Consider the following 17,543-nt stretch of genomic DNA (forward strand, 5'->3'; position numbering starts at 1 on the left):
TCTGTGTTTTGACCCCTAGCTGTTTCTTTCTTCACCGCAGGCCAAGACCCATGAGCTCAAAAGCCTGCTGACACCAAACTCAAATTTTTATACATCCAATTATTTTTAAATAGGCTAAAAATAAGGCATATTTTAAGCCATTTAGAGTCTGACTGCTTTGCATACCCTGTGAAACTTCATCCAGCATTTGTTGAAGATTGATTAAATAGAGTCTGTGGTTTTAAGACCCCAAGCTGCTATGGCCCCTCAGGGCTCTCTGAATCAGGGACTCCCCTCCCTGGGCTGGTGAGCAACATCAACTGAACATGTAAGCCCCCTCCCACATTCCCCTTTCTCCCAAGGGTTTCATGCCCTCCTCACCTTTCCAATTGGGGGCCTCTGTGTCATAAGCCTCTGGACAGTCTTATGCTGTGAAGCAGTTCTCCTCTCTCCCTACCTGGCCCAAGTGTCACACTGCCAAAGAAAAAAAAGTGTCAGAAAGTAGTTAAAGTAGTAAAAACACCCTGCAGACACTGAGTGGACCCTCCCAACCACCATATACATACCACTAATTTTGTTTGTGGTATGTCAAGACTGATGATGCCACACACCAAGAAGGGTGAAAAGGCTTATTGTATTACAAATGCCCCTTGGATCAGCAAGGTGAAATAACTATTACTAAATGGTCATCAAGCAGCAGTTTTTGAATACAATAGAGGCAACTGGTGCCAGGATCAAAACTCACAGCACTGGAGGCATTATGGCCTATTGTACACTTCATAGCCAAGAGCTTACTTATTATTTGTACCAGCCTCTGCAACACTCCTAGCCTCTTTTTTAAAAATGGGGGTAAGTATTGTTTTGTATAAAACTTAGGTCTGTAAGTTGTATTGGATGCCCACATTTCCTGTGGCCCCCAACCCCAATGCTATTCTGGCCTTGACCCCTAAAATCAATGTATTTCATGCTAGGAGGTCTCTGTTCAGCCTCTTCTAGCATTCCTTTCCAGCCTATTCCCAATACCTTTTCACTTTCATGTGGCAAAATAATACACCTGCACTCTGATGCTACAGGCCTTCACTAAAGGCCCTTCATACTTCTTTCAGGTTCTCAGCCATAATTGTCACGGACCCATACATGCCAGGGACCCACATTGCAGCTCTGCCCAGTGTCACTCGAACCAATAGAACAAAAGTGTGTTTGGTAAAGCAGATCAGAAACTTTATTCTTTGACCAAATTCCTTTCCCATCATGGAGAACTGGGAAAATCTTAGAGTTGGGGGACAATTAAGCAGATGCAAGGGTGGAAATCTCCATTAGAGTGTTCTGGAATTTCCTAGTGAGCATGCTCAGTTCCCAGACACTCTGGGGACATGCCTAGCCATACATTGCATGCCTTATTTTAATATTAAATCTCCGCCTCTGTGTGTTATTTTTCAGTATGCTAGTAAAGAAATTTGTCAAAAGGTCACTTGGGAAAGGGTTTCAGGCACCATCTTGGATCTTTCCAGGGCAACCCGATTTCTCAGTTATGGTCCTTAATGGTCCTTAAGTTTCTTACCTGGTTTCTGACCACAAGCTTAGCTACTCTCCCTGGAATTTCTGTCTTTCTTTTCTTTCTTTCTTTTTTTTTAATGGGTTCAGCCTGCTTTTGTCAAGAGATGTATGGGAGAGAATACAATAAAGTTAGTAGAAGTTCAAAGACTAATAATGTGGTGGGGCAACCCAGTGACATAATCTCCCACATATACAACCTCCTCCTTCTTCTACATTAATTCTAGTTGTAGATGACTTGCCTTCAGCTGATCTAACCTCTTCTCCCCAGGAATCTCTTTATCTCTGGAAAACTTTGCCTATATAAAGACATAAAGTCAACAAGGATAAATTACAATACAATCAGACTGCAGGTTCACCAGCCAATGACAACCCTGGGAAGCAAATCCCTCACACCAGAGAATTAGATATTCAGAATTCCCTTTCTTTTTACCAAGTCAACTTAGAAGATTCCTAACATGTATTGTAAACTGCATTGCCAACTTAAATAATCTGCCTCCTTCTATGTTGTGACTAATGACACCCCTGAATCTCTGCTGTGGGATGTCACTGCAGAGTTAGCCTTTGGCCAACTTAAGGCCACTACTGAGAATTCTCCCAAATTACAATAAGCTATGTTCTTTTTCTGTTAGTATCTGAAATTGATGATCAAGCTCTTGTACTTTTAACTTTAAAAATGTAGTGAAAATCAGAGACCCATTGGGCATTCCACTTGCTCTTCAAACCCAGTAGCTAAAGAACCTCCCTCTCAGCCCCACAGTTAGAAGAAGCCATCTCAAATTTAAATTTACCGCCATTTCTTCACCTCTAGTATAGTATCAGAACCCCAGGCTGAGATGCTGTGTAGCGCTTGCTCCCTCTCACTTAACTGCAATTTGCATCTTCCTTCCCAGGTAAGAGAAGTCATAGGAAGCTAATCTACACGGAAAAGCTGAAACACGAATCTGTGTTGCGGTATGAAAAGGTTAAATGCCATAGATGGCGACTGTATTCATCATCTTCATGGGGAAAGATTAGTAACAATGGTGCAAAGAACAGTAAGGTGCATTCAAGTATGCAGCAAAATTTTTAAGTGATACTGACTGACTGGAACTTCACAGGAGCTTAACCGGTCAGGAGGGTCTAAGCGAAGAGCTAGGGCTTAGGAAGTTCTCACACACTGTCATCGGGAAAACCCTACAGGAAGAACTGTATGTTTATAATATAGCTGTATGGTTCTAATTTCCCCTTCCCTTAAGTTCTTTTTCCCTTGTACGAATACCCCTCCATCTTCTCAAGCAGTACACGGCTAGCCACGTCTGCATGCACCGGATTGCAACCCTTTCTCCCCGGCCCCTTTCCCCAATAAATTCTTTTTGGTGATGAAATAACTAGTGATATTATTTTTCAGTCTACAAAGCAATTGCTTTTCATGTAAGACGAGTAAGAGGCATGGGTCAGGGAGGAAAATAAACCACCGCGGGGGCGTCCTCGGTGCTCCAGGTCAGACGTAGCCCTTCTCCGTGGGCTGTAGAAAGCGGCGACTCCCGGCTCAGTCCAAACTTCAAGGCTCCGCCCCTTACGCTCACCCCGGAGACCGAGCGTGCGTGGGCGCGTCTACGTGTGGGCGTGCAGATGGTGACGGCCATGTTTACTCTGAGCTGCGGCAGGCGTTTCAGGTATTGGTAGGCTGGGGTCTCAGGAGACTCGTAGCGTGCTGGTGGCCCTTCGTGCCTCCGGCGGACGCTCTGGGACGATTCCCCCTTCGTAGAGCTTGGACCACAGGGGTTCGGGCAGCAGCTCAGGGAAAGGGTGGGTTGGCTTCCTCCGCTTTCCGAAAGAGCCCCCCAAATCCCCCTTTGTGCCCTTTCTTTAGAAAGAAAAGCATCTCTCCGTCATTGGCGTTGCAGACTTAGGCCCCAGCGTCCCCACCAGCCCGGCAGTTCCTCCCGTCGGCCCCGGGGACCACTCCGTGGGAATGTTCCGACGTGGGTGTACGTTATTGAAGTTTGGTAAGTGACATTCCAAAGGAAAGAGAACCTTTTCCTGGTTGTTGGGGGAGCACGTGTGTTGGATGTAAATAAATTCGTTGAGTGAATGAATGACTAAATACGCTTTGATCACGAAGTAAAAGTGGGCTGACTGCTCTGATCTGAAAAGTCTGCTCTTGTCAGAGCCCTGCAAGTCCCCAAAGCTTTAAAATGGGTGAGTCTCTGGGAAGAAATAGAGTGCAAGCTGATCTCTGCTAGTAGAAGTTGGGATTGAATTAACCTTAAGTTGTTTGAGTTTGGACTGGTGGATTGTTCTCCCAGGGACTCATTTTGAAGTTCTTATCTGAAGAAAATCTGCATGTAGCGTCATTAAAACGAACGTCCACGAATCCTTTATCTAGATTCACTAAGTGTTAAGATTTGTCTCATTAGTCTTTTGTGGTACAGATACTTGTGATGATGAGCCATTTAATGCTAAGTTAAAAGACATTCACTTCACCCTTTGCACAGCCCTTTAAATAATGAGGGCTGTATCCTTCAAAAACAGAAAACTCCATTATCCACCCAAGAAAATCAAATTTCTCCAGCTTCCGAGGAGTATGTATTAAGAGTTGTCAGGGATCTTTTGGAGCTAGGAGCCAAACAAGATTCATACATTGCATTTTGCTTTTCTGTCTCTTTAATTTATTATACCTAAAACCTTTCCCTGCATTTCTTAAAATTTAATTTTGGTTCTTGAAGATTCCAGGAGAGTTATACAGGGGTGGGCAAAAGTAGCTCTACGGGTGTAAGTGACATTGTAAGTGACAATTTAGAGTTGTAAGTAAGAATTCAGTTCCTCGGTTGCGTTAGCCAGCCAGTGGCTACCAAGTGATACTGCATAGGTTTAGAGACTTGAAAATTTCTTAGGTGATGTGTACTTCATATTGTAGCTCATCAGGAGACACTCAAATGCAAGTTGTCCTACTGTTCATTAGTGATGCTAAGCCACATTTTTCTTTATGGTACTCACAAAGAAACATGGTGACGCTTAATTCCTCAAAGCCTTTCACCCAGTGGTTTTAGCATCACTTGTTGACTTTTGCCTTGACCAGTTTTTATAATGGGGTATACAAATTTTTTTTTCAAATTGTCATTCCTTCTCCATTATTTAGCTGGCAGTCTTCTGTGAAGAGGAGCTTTCCTTCCCCACTCTTCTCCCTTCTATACTTTTTTTCTTTTTGTAGTATCACAACATATGCTTGGACTTTTCTTTCATTTACTATACATATTATAATTGGTTATTTTTTTAAGTATGTTTCATTGATTATGCTATTACAGTTGTCCCATTTTCGTTCTCCCCTTTATTCCTCTCTGCCCTGCACCACCCACCACCACCACCCGCCCCCGACATTCCCCCACTTTAGTTCATGTCCATGGGTCCTACATATGAGTTCTTTGGCTTCTCCATTTCCTATACTATTCTTAACCTCCCCCTGTCTATTTCCTACCTACCATTTTATGCTTCTTACTCCCTGTATCTTTTCCCCCATTCTCCTCCCTCCCCTACCCTGCTGATAACCCTCCATGTGATCTCTATTTCTGTGATTCTTTCCTGTTCTAGTTGTTTGCTTAGTTTTGGGGGGTTTTTTTAGGTTCAGTTGTTGATGGTTGCGAGTTTGTTGTCATTTTACTGTTAACAGTTTTGATCACCTTTTTCTTAGATAAATCCCTTTAACATTTCATATAATGAGGGCCTGGTGATGATGAACTCCTTTAACTTGACCTTATCTGGGAAGCACTTTATCTGCCCTTCCTTTCTAAATGATAGCTTTGCTGGATAGAGTAATCTTGGGTATAGGTCCTTGCCTTTTATGACTGAATACTTCTTTCCAGCCCTTCCTTGCCTATAAGATTTCTTTTGAGAAATCAGCTGATAGTCTTATGGGCACTCCTTTGTAGATAACTGTCTCCTTTTCTCTTGCTGCTTTTAAGATTCTCTCATTATCTTTAATCTCAGATTATGTAATTGTGATGTGCCTTGGTGTGTGCTTCTTTGGGTCCAATTTCTTTGGGACTGAGCTTCCTGGACTTCCTGGAAGTCTGTCCTTTGCCGAATTGACGAAGCCTGCCACCCCACCCCCCAGCCCATCATTGTTTTTCTCCAACAAGTTTTCAATTTCTTGCTCTTCCTCTTCTCCTTCTGGTACCCCTATAATTTGGATGTTGGAACATTTAAAGATGTCCTGGAGGTTCCTAAGCCTCTCATTTTTTTTGAATTCTTGTTTCTTCATTCTGTTCTGCTCAAATGTTTATTTCTTCCTTTTGCTCCAAATTGTTGATTTGAGTCCCCATTTCCTTCCTGTCACTCTTGGTTCCCTGTACATTTTGTGTTATTTCATTTTGCATAGCCTTCACTTCTTCCTGTATTTTGTGACCATACTCAACCATTTCTCTGAGCATCCTTATTACCAGTGTTTCGAACTCTATATCTGATAGGTTGGCTCTCTCTTCATCGCATTGTTCTATTTTTGGAGTTTTGATCTGTTCTTTCATTTGGACTGTATTTCTTTGTCTTGGCACACCTGTTATTTTGTAAGGGGTGGAGCCTTAGGTATTTGTCAGGGCAGACAACCCACGTCACTGTGTTCTGGCACTGTATGTGGGGGAGAGGTCCAAGAGGGAATAGTGCTGCTTGCTCAGCTTTCTGCTGGCATTCAGGCACTGCCTCCACTTCCCACAAGCAAATCAGGCCCTTCTGGTGCTGATTCCTGAGTGGGTGAGTTTGTGTATGTTCTAAGACCTGGTGGGTCTCTCCAATGAACTCTCCTGTAAGACTGGGAGTTTCTCCTGTCTCTGCAGTCCCCACAGGTTTTTACACCTAGAAGTTATGAGGCTTTCTTTTCCCACACTGGAAACCTGAGATGTGTTGTCTGTCTTCCTCCCCAGTTGTTCTCCCAGTTTATCTGCACACAAATGTGGGACCTCCCAATCCGCCAGCCAACGCTTTGCCATGTGTCCTCTCCACCCTGGCTGCCCGTCTCCGCCCCTCCTACCAGTCTGGATGAATGTTTCTTCTTTACCTCCTTGGTTGTCAGACTTCCATACAGTTTGATTTTCTGGCAATTTTTTGTTTTTAAATTTGTCTTTGTCCTTGTTTTGGTTGTGCAGGGAGGCAAAGTGTATCTACCTATGCCTTCAGCTTGGCCAGAGGCAGAGCCCAGCATTGAGTATTCTAAGCAGTGAAATGTGTGTGTTGTTTATCAGTAATGCCTGTGACTCTAAAGGGAATAAGGAGTGTCCTTGTATGGTAGTCTTAGCTCTATGTAAAGACATGTGATTTTGATATGTATTGTGAGGCAGAGATTGCCAAAGTTCTGTAATATGCAGGGGACAGTTTTTACGTAATGGCCCAGTAGTTTAAAATAAATGTGAAGAAGGGACCATTTGTTGGCCCGGGCATCCCATAAAAAGATGACTTTCTAAAGTTTGGCCAAATGTGTTGTTTCTTGGATTTTGCCCTTTATTACGGACATCTGGCTAAGGGATAGAAAGCAGTAACATTCCATCAGGTTCTGTCACATGTGATGGGGGTTTTTTTATGTATTTTTTTTTATTTATTTTTAGAGGGGGAAGGGAGGGAGAAAGAGAGAGAGAGAAACATTGATGTGTGGTTGCTGGGGGCCGTGGCCTGCAACCCAGGCATGTGCCCTGACTGGGAATCGAACCTGTGACACTTTGGTTCGCAGCCCGTGCTCAACCCACTGAGCTATGCCAGCCAGGGCTTACATGTGATGGTTAGCCGTGCCATTTGTGTAATCCACGTATTCTCATTGCTGTTCACTTACTTCATCCCAAGGGGCTTCCTTGGTAATCAAATATCTGAAGTAGTGGTGACATCCTCCAGCATTATGGCATCTGGCAAGAGACTGAGGGCAGGCAAGACCACTCCTCCCATATGTGAGAGATAGCAAAGAACCCAGGTTTTGTCCATCTTGTCTTAGTTTGTGGATTGTTGTTTCCATGACCCAAAGTATAATGGACAATTGGGTATGCAGGGTCACAGGCTCAGGGTCCATGAGCAGCTCTGTTTCTGGGACAGCCCAGTGTATAGACAGCAATTACTGTTTTATGACATGTAGTATGAGGCCAAGGCAGGAAAGTGTATGCATCAGAAGTCCTTGAGCAACTAATGGCCATCATGGGTGGTCCATAGATTCCAGGAGGCATGAGAAAAGGTTGCCAGAGCCTTTACAGCAAAGAAGTCTTTGAAGACACTAACAGGAGAGCCTGTTTTTAATTTGAAAGTAAAATTTATAAAGGAGGCATGTGTTCACACCAGAACCCCAAAAAGACTAAAGGATATTGGGTAAATGCCCTTAATAAGTATGTCAAATGAATCTCCGTGGAAGAGAATATCATCAGTGTAATATGAGACCTGTTCTCCTGGAGAAAGGTGGATGCAGTTAAGATCTTGTCTGCAAAGATTGTGTGATGGCAAAGCTATTGAGGTACCCCATGGGTAGCCTGGAAAAAGTGTACCATGTGTCTTCAGAGGTGGCAAATTGCAGCTTACAGGCTGTCGTAATAGGTGCTGAACAGAACAGGTTAGTCAAATCTATAAGAGCAAAATGTTTAGTGGTTGTTGATTGAATGGAGTCAGTCATGTTAATATCCGTTATCGGGAATGGGGACCATCGTGTATGGAACCACAGTATTAAGACTGTACTACTCCACCGTGAGGTGCCTATTATTTTTTCCAGGTTTAAAAAGAGGCAGAATTGGGTCATCAAAGGAGAAGCAGTGGGGAATAATCACCCCTTTATTAATTAGGTTTTATGTAGTAAATTTTAACCTTTAAGGGCTGTTTTAGATTATATTGGGCCATATTAACCATTTTAAACTGGGAGGTGGTTCATGGGGTCACATTTTATCAAGCCAATTATAAGTGTTAAAGACTTAATTTTAATTTGGTATTCATTATGTTAGGGTAACTATGTCCAATATGGAATACTTTAGGTCAGTGTGTACTATGACTATGGGAAATTTAGGCAAGGTATTAAAGAAAAAAAATCAATGACACTTGTTAAAGATAGAAAGGCAGAATTAATATTTAGGACCATCTAGATAGGTATAGAGACCAGTACAGTGGGATTTTGCAGTGTGGGAGAGAGATTGGGCTCAACTTCAAATACAGCATGGTGAAGTGGGAAGTTATATAGATAGCCAAGGAGCATTGTGGGGGAAATGGACGAACAGTTACTACTAAGGAAACATCAGGGGTAGGGGGATTCTGGCTAAACTGAAGATAGGCTGTGGTGATTTTCACCGGTGAGATAAGGGAGGATGAGAAACCTGGTCAGATATCAAGGGTCATCATATACTGAGGGTTCTAATTAAACTGACTTAGCAGAGTTCTTGCTTAAACTGGATTTTACAAAGAAGTACACAGAGAGGCCTAGGATGTTGAGTGAAAGATGTTAGACAGAAAACTAACGCATACCATATGATTTAATTTATGTGAAGTTCCAAACAGGCAAAATTATAGTGTTAAAAGTCAGAATAGTGTTTTCATTTGGAGAGGAGAGAGGAGTAATGCTTTACGTGAGACGTGACTGCCCCAGGGGTGTAGGAATTGCACTTACTTGAATGTATAGTTCAACAAAATGTTTTTAAAAATTAGTTCAGCTATAATTTCCAAATGTTTGAATGTGATCAACAAAATGAACATAAAGCATAAGTAAGGAAGAGTAAAAATAAAGGCAAAAATTAGTAAAAAAAAAAAAAAAAAGACACGAAAAGTAGAAATGATGAATAATACTGAGAGGTGAGTTTTTTAGAAAAATAATAAAATAGATAAATTTTAGGCAATGTTTTATTTAGCATTCTACCCACTCCATACTATGTCCTCTAATAGCACCAAGGGGACAGTGTCATATCTTATGATTTGAGTGTTTCTAAACCCTGGTGAAGGAAACCAGTATTCTAAGTTAATTTGGGAGCTGTGAAATTATTCTAATATTTTGGTTCAAAAGTTGAATATCACTTTTTAGACAAGCCAGGTGCTGCTTTTCAAGAATCTTCTGAAAAGGTTGTTTTCCTATTCTGCCATTATCTTTCCTAGAACCAGTCCTGAGTTCATTAAGAAAAATGTTTGGGTGTACGTGTGTGTGTTGGGGGAGGTAAAGGGTAATATTCCTTAAACATTCATCTACTTTTTTCCATAGCACTTACCACCAACTACAAATTTATATGTTTACAAATCTCCTTGGCCCTCTGGAATGTGAGATACCTAAGATATGGGACATTTTCTCTATAATTCAGTACCTTCTCTTTAGTGCCTAATGTTTTATGTGGCAAAGAGAAGGCCCTTCATAAATATTTGCATAATGAATGAAGACGGAGGCCTGTGTAAGGACTTGAAGGCAGGCACCCGGGCCTGCATGGCTTTGCCAGTGGGAGGAGGAGCTCAGAGATGTCTGAATTTAATAAACCGTTGTGTTGCAGTCCTCAAGACCATCCTAATGCTCTTAAACCCACAGCCATGGTTTATTACCAAAGGGTACAGAGTAGAATCAGCAAAGGGAAAGGACACCAAGTGTTCTCTCCCAGTGCAGCTACATGGGCATTGCTTAGTTCTGGTAACAGTGTGTAACATCACATGTGAAGTGTTGCCAACCAAGGAATCTCATTGGTTGGGCTGTTGTACCAAAAAGGTAATAGATTTGGATGGCTTATAAACAAATATCTCAAAGTTCTGGAGTCGAAAAAACAAGATCAAGGCATCAGCAAATGTGGTGCCTGGTGAGGAGCCACTTTCTGGTTAATAGATGGCTGTCTTCTCACTGTGTCTCACATGGCAGAAGAGTCAGGGGTGTTCTCTGGGGTCTCTTTTATAGGGCACTAGTCTCATTAATCTTGACCTCAAAGGCCTGCCTCCAGATACCATCACACTGGGGATTAGGTTTCAATGTATGAATTGAGGTGGTGGTGGTCGGGGCACAAGCATTTAGCATTTAGTCTATATGTAGCACCTGAGCTTTGGTGTCCAGGTTTTTATAGGGGGTCAGTAATGTAGGCTTGCAGCACCTGCATGACCAACTTCAACCACTTCAGCTTCAACCCAGAATTCAAAATTATGCTTTGCCCAGAGCCTGAGTCATATAAAAAACAGACGTTCACCAGTAATTACATTGTTAGCTTAAACTGTCTGGTCACCCTGGTGTGATGTGGCTCAAGGCTTCATGCATGCAACAGCCCTTGTCAGGCAGGCTATGTCAGGGGTTCAGAAGTCATTTCCCACAGGCCCAGCCAAGGGTGGTCCTAAAGACAGGCCTTTCTTGGGAAAGCATGGAGTTTGAGCAACCCAGACCTGCTGAATTCATCACTTCCTGCATACCATTTTATGATTATCTTCTAGTCATACTGGAGAATAGCAATAACCTCAGGAGTTCAGGTTTTTTATGACAGTAACGTGCGTTTAGACCCTAGCTCACCACTTCCTAAGTGGTCATCTTTGGCCACTTCTGTCTGAACTCAATTGCCTCAGCTATTCAGTGGTAATCACATGAGCTACCATTGTTTCTGGCACACTTTGGGTACTCTGTAAATGGCAGTTGTTATTTATATTCATGTAGTGTGCTATGGAGTTGCTAATGGCTCTCACACGTATAATTTCATCTTTTGCAGAGAGATGGCTAATGAGTGATGCTTGATGACAGATGAGTAATGCTTATTGCTAAAGATTGAAGATATGAGGCAAGACTTCCTGTTACTACTTAATCAAGAGGAATTAAGATTGAAACTCACTGTCTTAAAAAGACTTTGGGAGCAAGAAGTGTTGAGGCAGATTTCTCAGTCAGACTCACAGGATGCCAGCCACTGATCTCCCCTTGTGGTAAGTCGCTTTGTTGCTCCAACTCCAACCCAGGAACTGTCTGTCTTGGGATCAGGGTCTCAGCAATCTTGCTTCTAGGCTGTCTAAGTGGGGAGGCTTAAGTAGATAAGATTGTCTAAATCCTGAGATTAGAGAAGAATGGGTAAGTATGTGTTTTTGTGGGAGAGGGTCTACTTAATCATTTGATGAATTATATCGTTGTTGGCAATGAACTCCACCTCTCAGGATTTTAGTTTCTTTATCTTTAAAATGGGATTATTAAACTCTTCCTCTTACCTATCAAAGCCAAAACCACTTTTCTGACTTCAGATGAGGTAGACTGCTTGGGGATTAAACAGGAGCTGTGTGTGTGTGTGTGTGTGTGTGTGTGTGTGTCCATTTGTCTGTGTGCCCACCCATTTAGAATTAGTGTGGAATGGTGCTTCCAGGCTTGTGAGTGTGGAAACTGGGCAGCTTGGGTTTTCAGATTTTATTTCTTCTCCTCAAGGTTGTCTTTCTTAAGACTTTTCCTGTCTCCGTGAAGAGAAGTGAGAGGGGGGAAAGGGTTATGACTGGATGTCTGATGCATTATTCTCAGGTAAGTAGGAAATGTATATTTTTTATTAACATACATGCTTCTTTCTACCTGTTAGACATGTTTCCTTCTAGTGGAACAGAGCAAATAGGGTCTTCTTAGGGACTGAGTCCCCAGCTGAATTTTCTCAGGTCTCAGGGACTCGGGTGTGTGGTTGACAGATTACAAGGGAGATGATACCATTATCCCAGTATTTACTAAATTTGGTCTGATGCTCATCCAAGCTGATTATGTGCTCTCATTTTGTTATGCTACGCAGTGAGAGTATGGGCATGGCCTACTAAGAATTTGTGTTATCACACAATGGAAAGATTAATTCATTTACTAGCATTTATGATATGTCTATAATGTACGTGCTTGGCACTGTGCTAACTTCTGTCAATAGAGAAAAATAAAACCAGAAGAGGTCACAGTCTAGTTGTGGGAGATATATACATTCATTCAGGTAAAAGAGATACTTGTAAAGCTGTGTGACTAGTTGAGGTTGCCAGTGAACATGTCCAGGTAGAGAGAAGGTGTGTGGGGACTGTTGAGCCCTAGGGGAGATAATGATGGGAGACCGTGGAACACTGTCTAGACATTGGGTCTCTTTCCTTTCTCTCCATTGAACAGTGGTGGAAGTGGTGATTGCCTGCTGCTAGAATGTTTGGGACTGTTTAAGTCCCAGCGACTTTTAAGGATGTAGCTGTGGAATTCAACCAGAAGGAGTGGACTTTGCTGGTTCAAACTCAGAGAAACCTGTACGATATGATGCTGCAGAACTACAAGAATCTGGTTGCAGTAGGTAAGACTGGTACCATTTGTTCATTTAGTTTTTCTCTGGAACAAATATTTTTTGAGTAACTATTCTAGGCTCTGTACTGATTAATGGGAATGCAGTGGTAAATAGAGAATACATGTTTCTGCTTTCATGTCAAGGGGCTTTTTCATGAAAATGAAGATCTGTTCATCGTACTAGGTTTATTTTCTCTATGGATAAAATACTTAGGACTTGAAAAATGTGTGTATAAGCTTGAGCCTGGATTTCAGGGGAAATATCAGCAACCCTTTTTGTGTATTTTGAGAGAGTGAGTATGTGTTTGATTTGGAAGTTTACTGGTTTGGTAGAGTTGGCCTGAACATTTGTTTTTTCCCAAGTTATACTTGATAGTACTTGGTATCCCTGCAGAGCAGAGTCTTGGTCCATGATTTATGAAAGTATGTGCCCTGTCTTTGCCATGTTCTTACATGAAGGACCTTTCTGTAAGAGCAGGGCGCCAGCTATGCATACCTGGTCTGGTCCTTCAGGTAAAACAAAGATGAAGAGCTGAAGACACTGGGAAAGTTCTCCAAAGTGAGGGGGGAAGGGCAGATGTGATTCTTTTAGAGAAGTAGTCTTTACCCGTGAGAGCTGCAGTCCATTTGGAAATGCTAAATAGGAAGCTTTTGAAGATGTATTTTGCTTTTCTAAGAATGCTGAGGCCATTGTGAGTTTCCTTGAGTACCTTACACTTCCCTTTCTTTTTAAGTTTTCATCTACCTTCTGAAACTTCCTTTCAACCCATTTCTTTTTTAGATTTTGAGTTTAGTTCTTTATCCATTTTCTTTCAACTTTGTTTTCCTGGTTATGGTGCTTTCTGTTCGCTATAAGTGTCAACATTTATAGAATCATTTCTTATTAATCTCCTACCAATTTGACAACAGCATCTTATCATTCTCAAACTCTTAATACAGCCAGACTTCTCAATCTCTTATATTTTCATTTCTTTGTTTTTATTTTTAATATATTTTAAGTCAGTGCTTGAAAGCAAATACACAGTGGCCTTCGTTTTTAGTATCTTCTTTCTATCATTTATGTCTCCAAAAATTTAATTTTTTTATCTTATTTCAGATTAGGAGATTTGTCTAAATGCCAAATGGTCATCACCTGAGCAGAATATTTTGCAAGGGAAAATTCCTACATGGTGGAAGTGGTAAGATTCATATACTGTAATTCCTTGCTTTCCACAGTGGTGGAAGATTGGAAATTCCATAAGATAGAAAAGCAGCACAATAATCATGACAGACATTGAAGGCTAATGATATTCACCCAAAATGAAACTGTTTCTCATAGTCTCTGAGCATCATGAATTTGGCAAATACCTTATATACCCCTCATAATGACCTGTTTTTACAGTGTTCACTCCACTACATGTTCTCATATAAGGAATTCAGATGAAGTTTTTGATAAATTGTCTTGATCAGTTATCATCTGAACTATATAAAAATCCCCACAAAAGTAAAGAATACAACTCTAGCAGAATGGTCACGTCATTCTACTTGAAAGCACTCAGGTTTGGAATCACGTATTGGAGTAAAAATGGAAGAAAAAAACAAATAAAGACCTTGAATCATAGTGGTTTGTTTTCTGTGTAGTATGACAATTCAAGGCAGAGGGGAGATCTTTGAAAGTAATAAAGCTGGAAAACTTTTATGAGTAATCACAGCAACAGGAGAGGAGCCACACTGGAGAGGAATTGTTTACATTTAACTACTATGAAGAAGTCCTGAGTGAACTCTCATGCCTTAAAGCTCACCAGAGAACTTACATTAGAAAGAAAACTTGGGAGTATAATCATTGTGAAAAAACCCTTCACATAGAACTTTGCCTGTGATTTACACACACACAAAACCCATACTGTAGAGAAACCTTGTTAATGTCATCATTTTGAAACAGCCATCAGCCAAAATCTACATCTTCTCGTTCACAAGAAAACTTACACTCAAGAGAAACCCTGTAAATGCAGTGACTATGGGAAAGGCTTACATTCTTCTTCACACCTTAAGAGAATTATCAGAATTCTTAGTGGAGAGAGGCCCTATGCTTTTAAGCAATGTGGGCAAGTTTATTATCATTCAACAAGCCTTTTTATACACATGTACACTCACCATGGAGAAACACCCTATGAACGTAAAGAATGTAGGAAAACTTCACTCAGTCTTCATAATTTATTCAACATTTCAGAACTCACAGTGGGCTGATGCCTGTGGAATATAAGAAATTTGAGAAAGCCATTCCTTATTCCCTTAATCTTGCCAAACATAAGATTTCATACTAGAGAGAAACACTATGTAAGGAGTGTGGCAAAGAGTTTGTGTCTCAAAACTGAATATTCACATGTGAGTTCACACTGGGGGAAAATCATGTGAGTGTAAGTGTGAGAAAGCCTTACACTGATTGTTCAGGTCTTATAAAACAAGAATTCACTGGAGAGAAGTTCTGCCTATGAACGTAAGGAATATGGAAAAGCCTTTGCTACTCCTCACACCTCATTGCACATATGAGAGCTCACAACAACAGGAAACCTTATCACTGTAAGGATTGTGGGAAACTCTTGAGTAATTCATCTTGCTTTAAAAGTCACATGCAGACTCACTCTGGAGTAAAACCCTATAATTGTAAGCAGTGTGGGAAAGGCTTTATTAAATCTTTATTTCTCCTTCAGCATTTAAGAATTCACAGTGTAGAAAAACGTTTTGAATGTAAAGAATGTGGGAAAGCATTTAAATATTTTTTGTCAACATAAAATAACACATACTGGAGAGAAGCCATACAAATTTAAAAATGTTGGAGAGCCTTCACTATCTCCTCAGACCTTAGAGTACACATGAGAACACTGGTGAGGAACCTTTTGAGTGTAAGGTGTATGGAAAAGCCTTTACTGGGTCCTCATATCTTATTCAACATTTAAGAACCCACAGTTGGGCGATGCCATATATGTGACGAATGGAAGAAACCCTTTAGTAAATCCTCATGCCTCACTGAATGTATTAGAATTCTCACGAGCCCTGGCTGGTGTGGCTCAATGCATTGAGTGCCGGCCTATGAACCAAAGGGTCACCGGTTTGATTCCCAGTCAGGGTACATACCTGGGTTGTGGGACAGGTCCCAGTAGGGGGCATGTAAGAGGCAGCCACATGTTGATGTTTCTCTCCCTCTCAAAAAAAAAAATTAGTTCTTGGGAGAATATTATACTTGTAAAGAAGAAGGGAAAACTTTCTCACAGTGCACATGCATTTAATAACCTTAATTGTAGGAATGTGAGATGTCTCTAGCTCTGCTTTACACCTTAATATTCATCAGTGATTTCCCAGGTGTAAAAAATCTTATGAATGTTAAAAGTGTAGGAATGTTTTCAGTTTTTATCCTCTGCTTTGGGAAAGTGTAAAACCACACATTATGAGAGAGCCCGTGAGCAAAAGGGATATAGGAAAACCTTGGATTGTTTCTTGTTATTAGGAAACATGATTCACACTAGAGAAGCACTAGAAATTATAAATAGGGAGTGTGGGAAAGGCTGTGTTAATTTACCATACATGTATAGTCTGTATGAGAGTTAAGTGTTTTCAGTAAATATACTTTTATAAAAGTAAAAACCCTAAAATGTTTTAATGTTTAATGAAAAACCTTTGTCACAAAAAGCTTTTTAAATAAAAACTAAAAGAGCCCTGGCTGGTGCAGCTCTGTGGATTGAGTGTTGTCCTGCAAACTAAAGGGTTGCCAGTTTGATTCCCAATCAGAGCACATGCCTGGGTTGTAGGCCGGGTTCCCAGGAGTGGGTGTGAGAGAGGCAATTGCACATTGATGTTTCTCTCCCTTTCTCGTTCCCACCCCTTCTCTCTAAAAATAAATAAAATCTTCAAAAAAAGTAAATTTTTAAAATCTGTTTAAAAGTTTTGTTACTGATAAAGAGCATTGGAACTTCATAGGATCTCAGATCTCCTTACACTCTTCAAAATTAAGCACCCAATTATGGGTGTTATATCTATGATTATTTAACATTAGAAATTAAGATAAAATTTTAAATATTTACAATTCACCTAATGTAACATTCATGAAAAATAATAATATTCCATAATAACAACCAAAGAATGTGAGAAGTGACAAAAAGTATTTTCTTGACTAACTTTTAGTCTCCTGAACCTAGGTCCATTTGTGTATTCGAAACTCCAGTCATAGCAAGAACCCTAAGTCAATGAAATAATAGTTCACCATCCTCCATATCTGATCACTTTTACTATATAATCTAGTCCCGCACTTTTTACCATCCTTCAGCTGATTTGTCATCACCCTGCTCTGTCTTCAGCAACCATCCTGTTAGGTCAGTTTAGCCAGAATCCCCCTTACCTTTGATGTTTCCTTTTAGTAGTAATTTTCCATCCATTAACCCCCATGCTGCTCCTTGGCCATGTCTTCTCACTTGCCGATGTCGTATTTGGAGTTAAGACTAATCTCTCCAATGCTGTAAAATCCTATTGCATTGGTCCCTCTACCTATCTTGATGGTCCTAAATATTAATTCTGCCTTTCTATCTTTAACAAGTGTCATTGATTTTTTTTCTTTAACACCTTGCCTAAATTTCCCATAGTCATAGTATCCATTGCCCTAAAATATCCCATATTGGACATAGCTACTCTAACACTGAATACCAAATTAAAATTAAGTTTTTAACACTTATAATTGGCTTGATAAAATGTGACCCCATGAACCACCTCCCAGTTTAAAATGGTTAATATGGCCCATTGTAATCTAAAACAGCCCTTAAGGGTTAAAATTTACTACATAAAGCCT

General features: G+C 40.8%; 1 protein-coding gene across 3 annotated transcripts in view; it reads left to right on the plus strand.

Moving 5' to 3' along the window:
- The first annotated feature begins 2,918 nt into the window (after positions 1–2,918).
- The window catches only part of LOC114502580 (zinc finger protein 177-like), a 39,429-nt gene continuing 24,804 nt past the window's right edge, over positions 2,919–17,543 (plus strand). Inside the window, exons 1-5 of one of the 3 annotated variants that reach the window (XM_036032300.1) lie at positions 2,924–3,524; positions 11,172–11,379; positions 11,867–11,956; positions 12,566–12,737; positions 13,824–13,905. In XM_036032300.1, the coding sequence (XP_035888193.1) occupies positions 13,894–13,905 (12 nt within the window). In that variant the 5' untranslated portion in view covers positions 2,924–3,524; positions 11,172–11,379; positions 11,867–11,956; positions 12,566–12,737; positions 13,824–13,893. Of the gene's footprint in view, positions 3,525–11,171; positions 11,380–11,865; positions 11,957–12,559; positions 12,738–13,823; positions 13,906–17,543 lie in introns of those variants that run through there. The other 2 variants (XM_036032299.1, XR_004904673.1) reach the window with 2 other exon arrangements.

Source organism: Phyllostomus discolor, chromosome 8 (genome assembly GCF_004126475.2).
Source record: "Phyllostomus discolor isolate MPI-MPIP mPhyDis1 chromosome 8, mPhyDis1.pri.v3, whole genome shotgun sequence".
Taxonomy (NCBI): Eukaryota; Metazoa; Chordata; class Mammalia; order Chiroptera; family Phyllostomidae; genus Phyllostomus; species Phyllostomus discolor.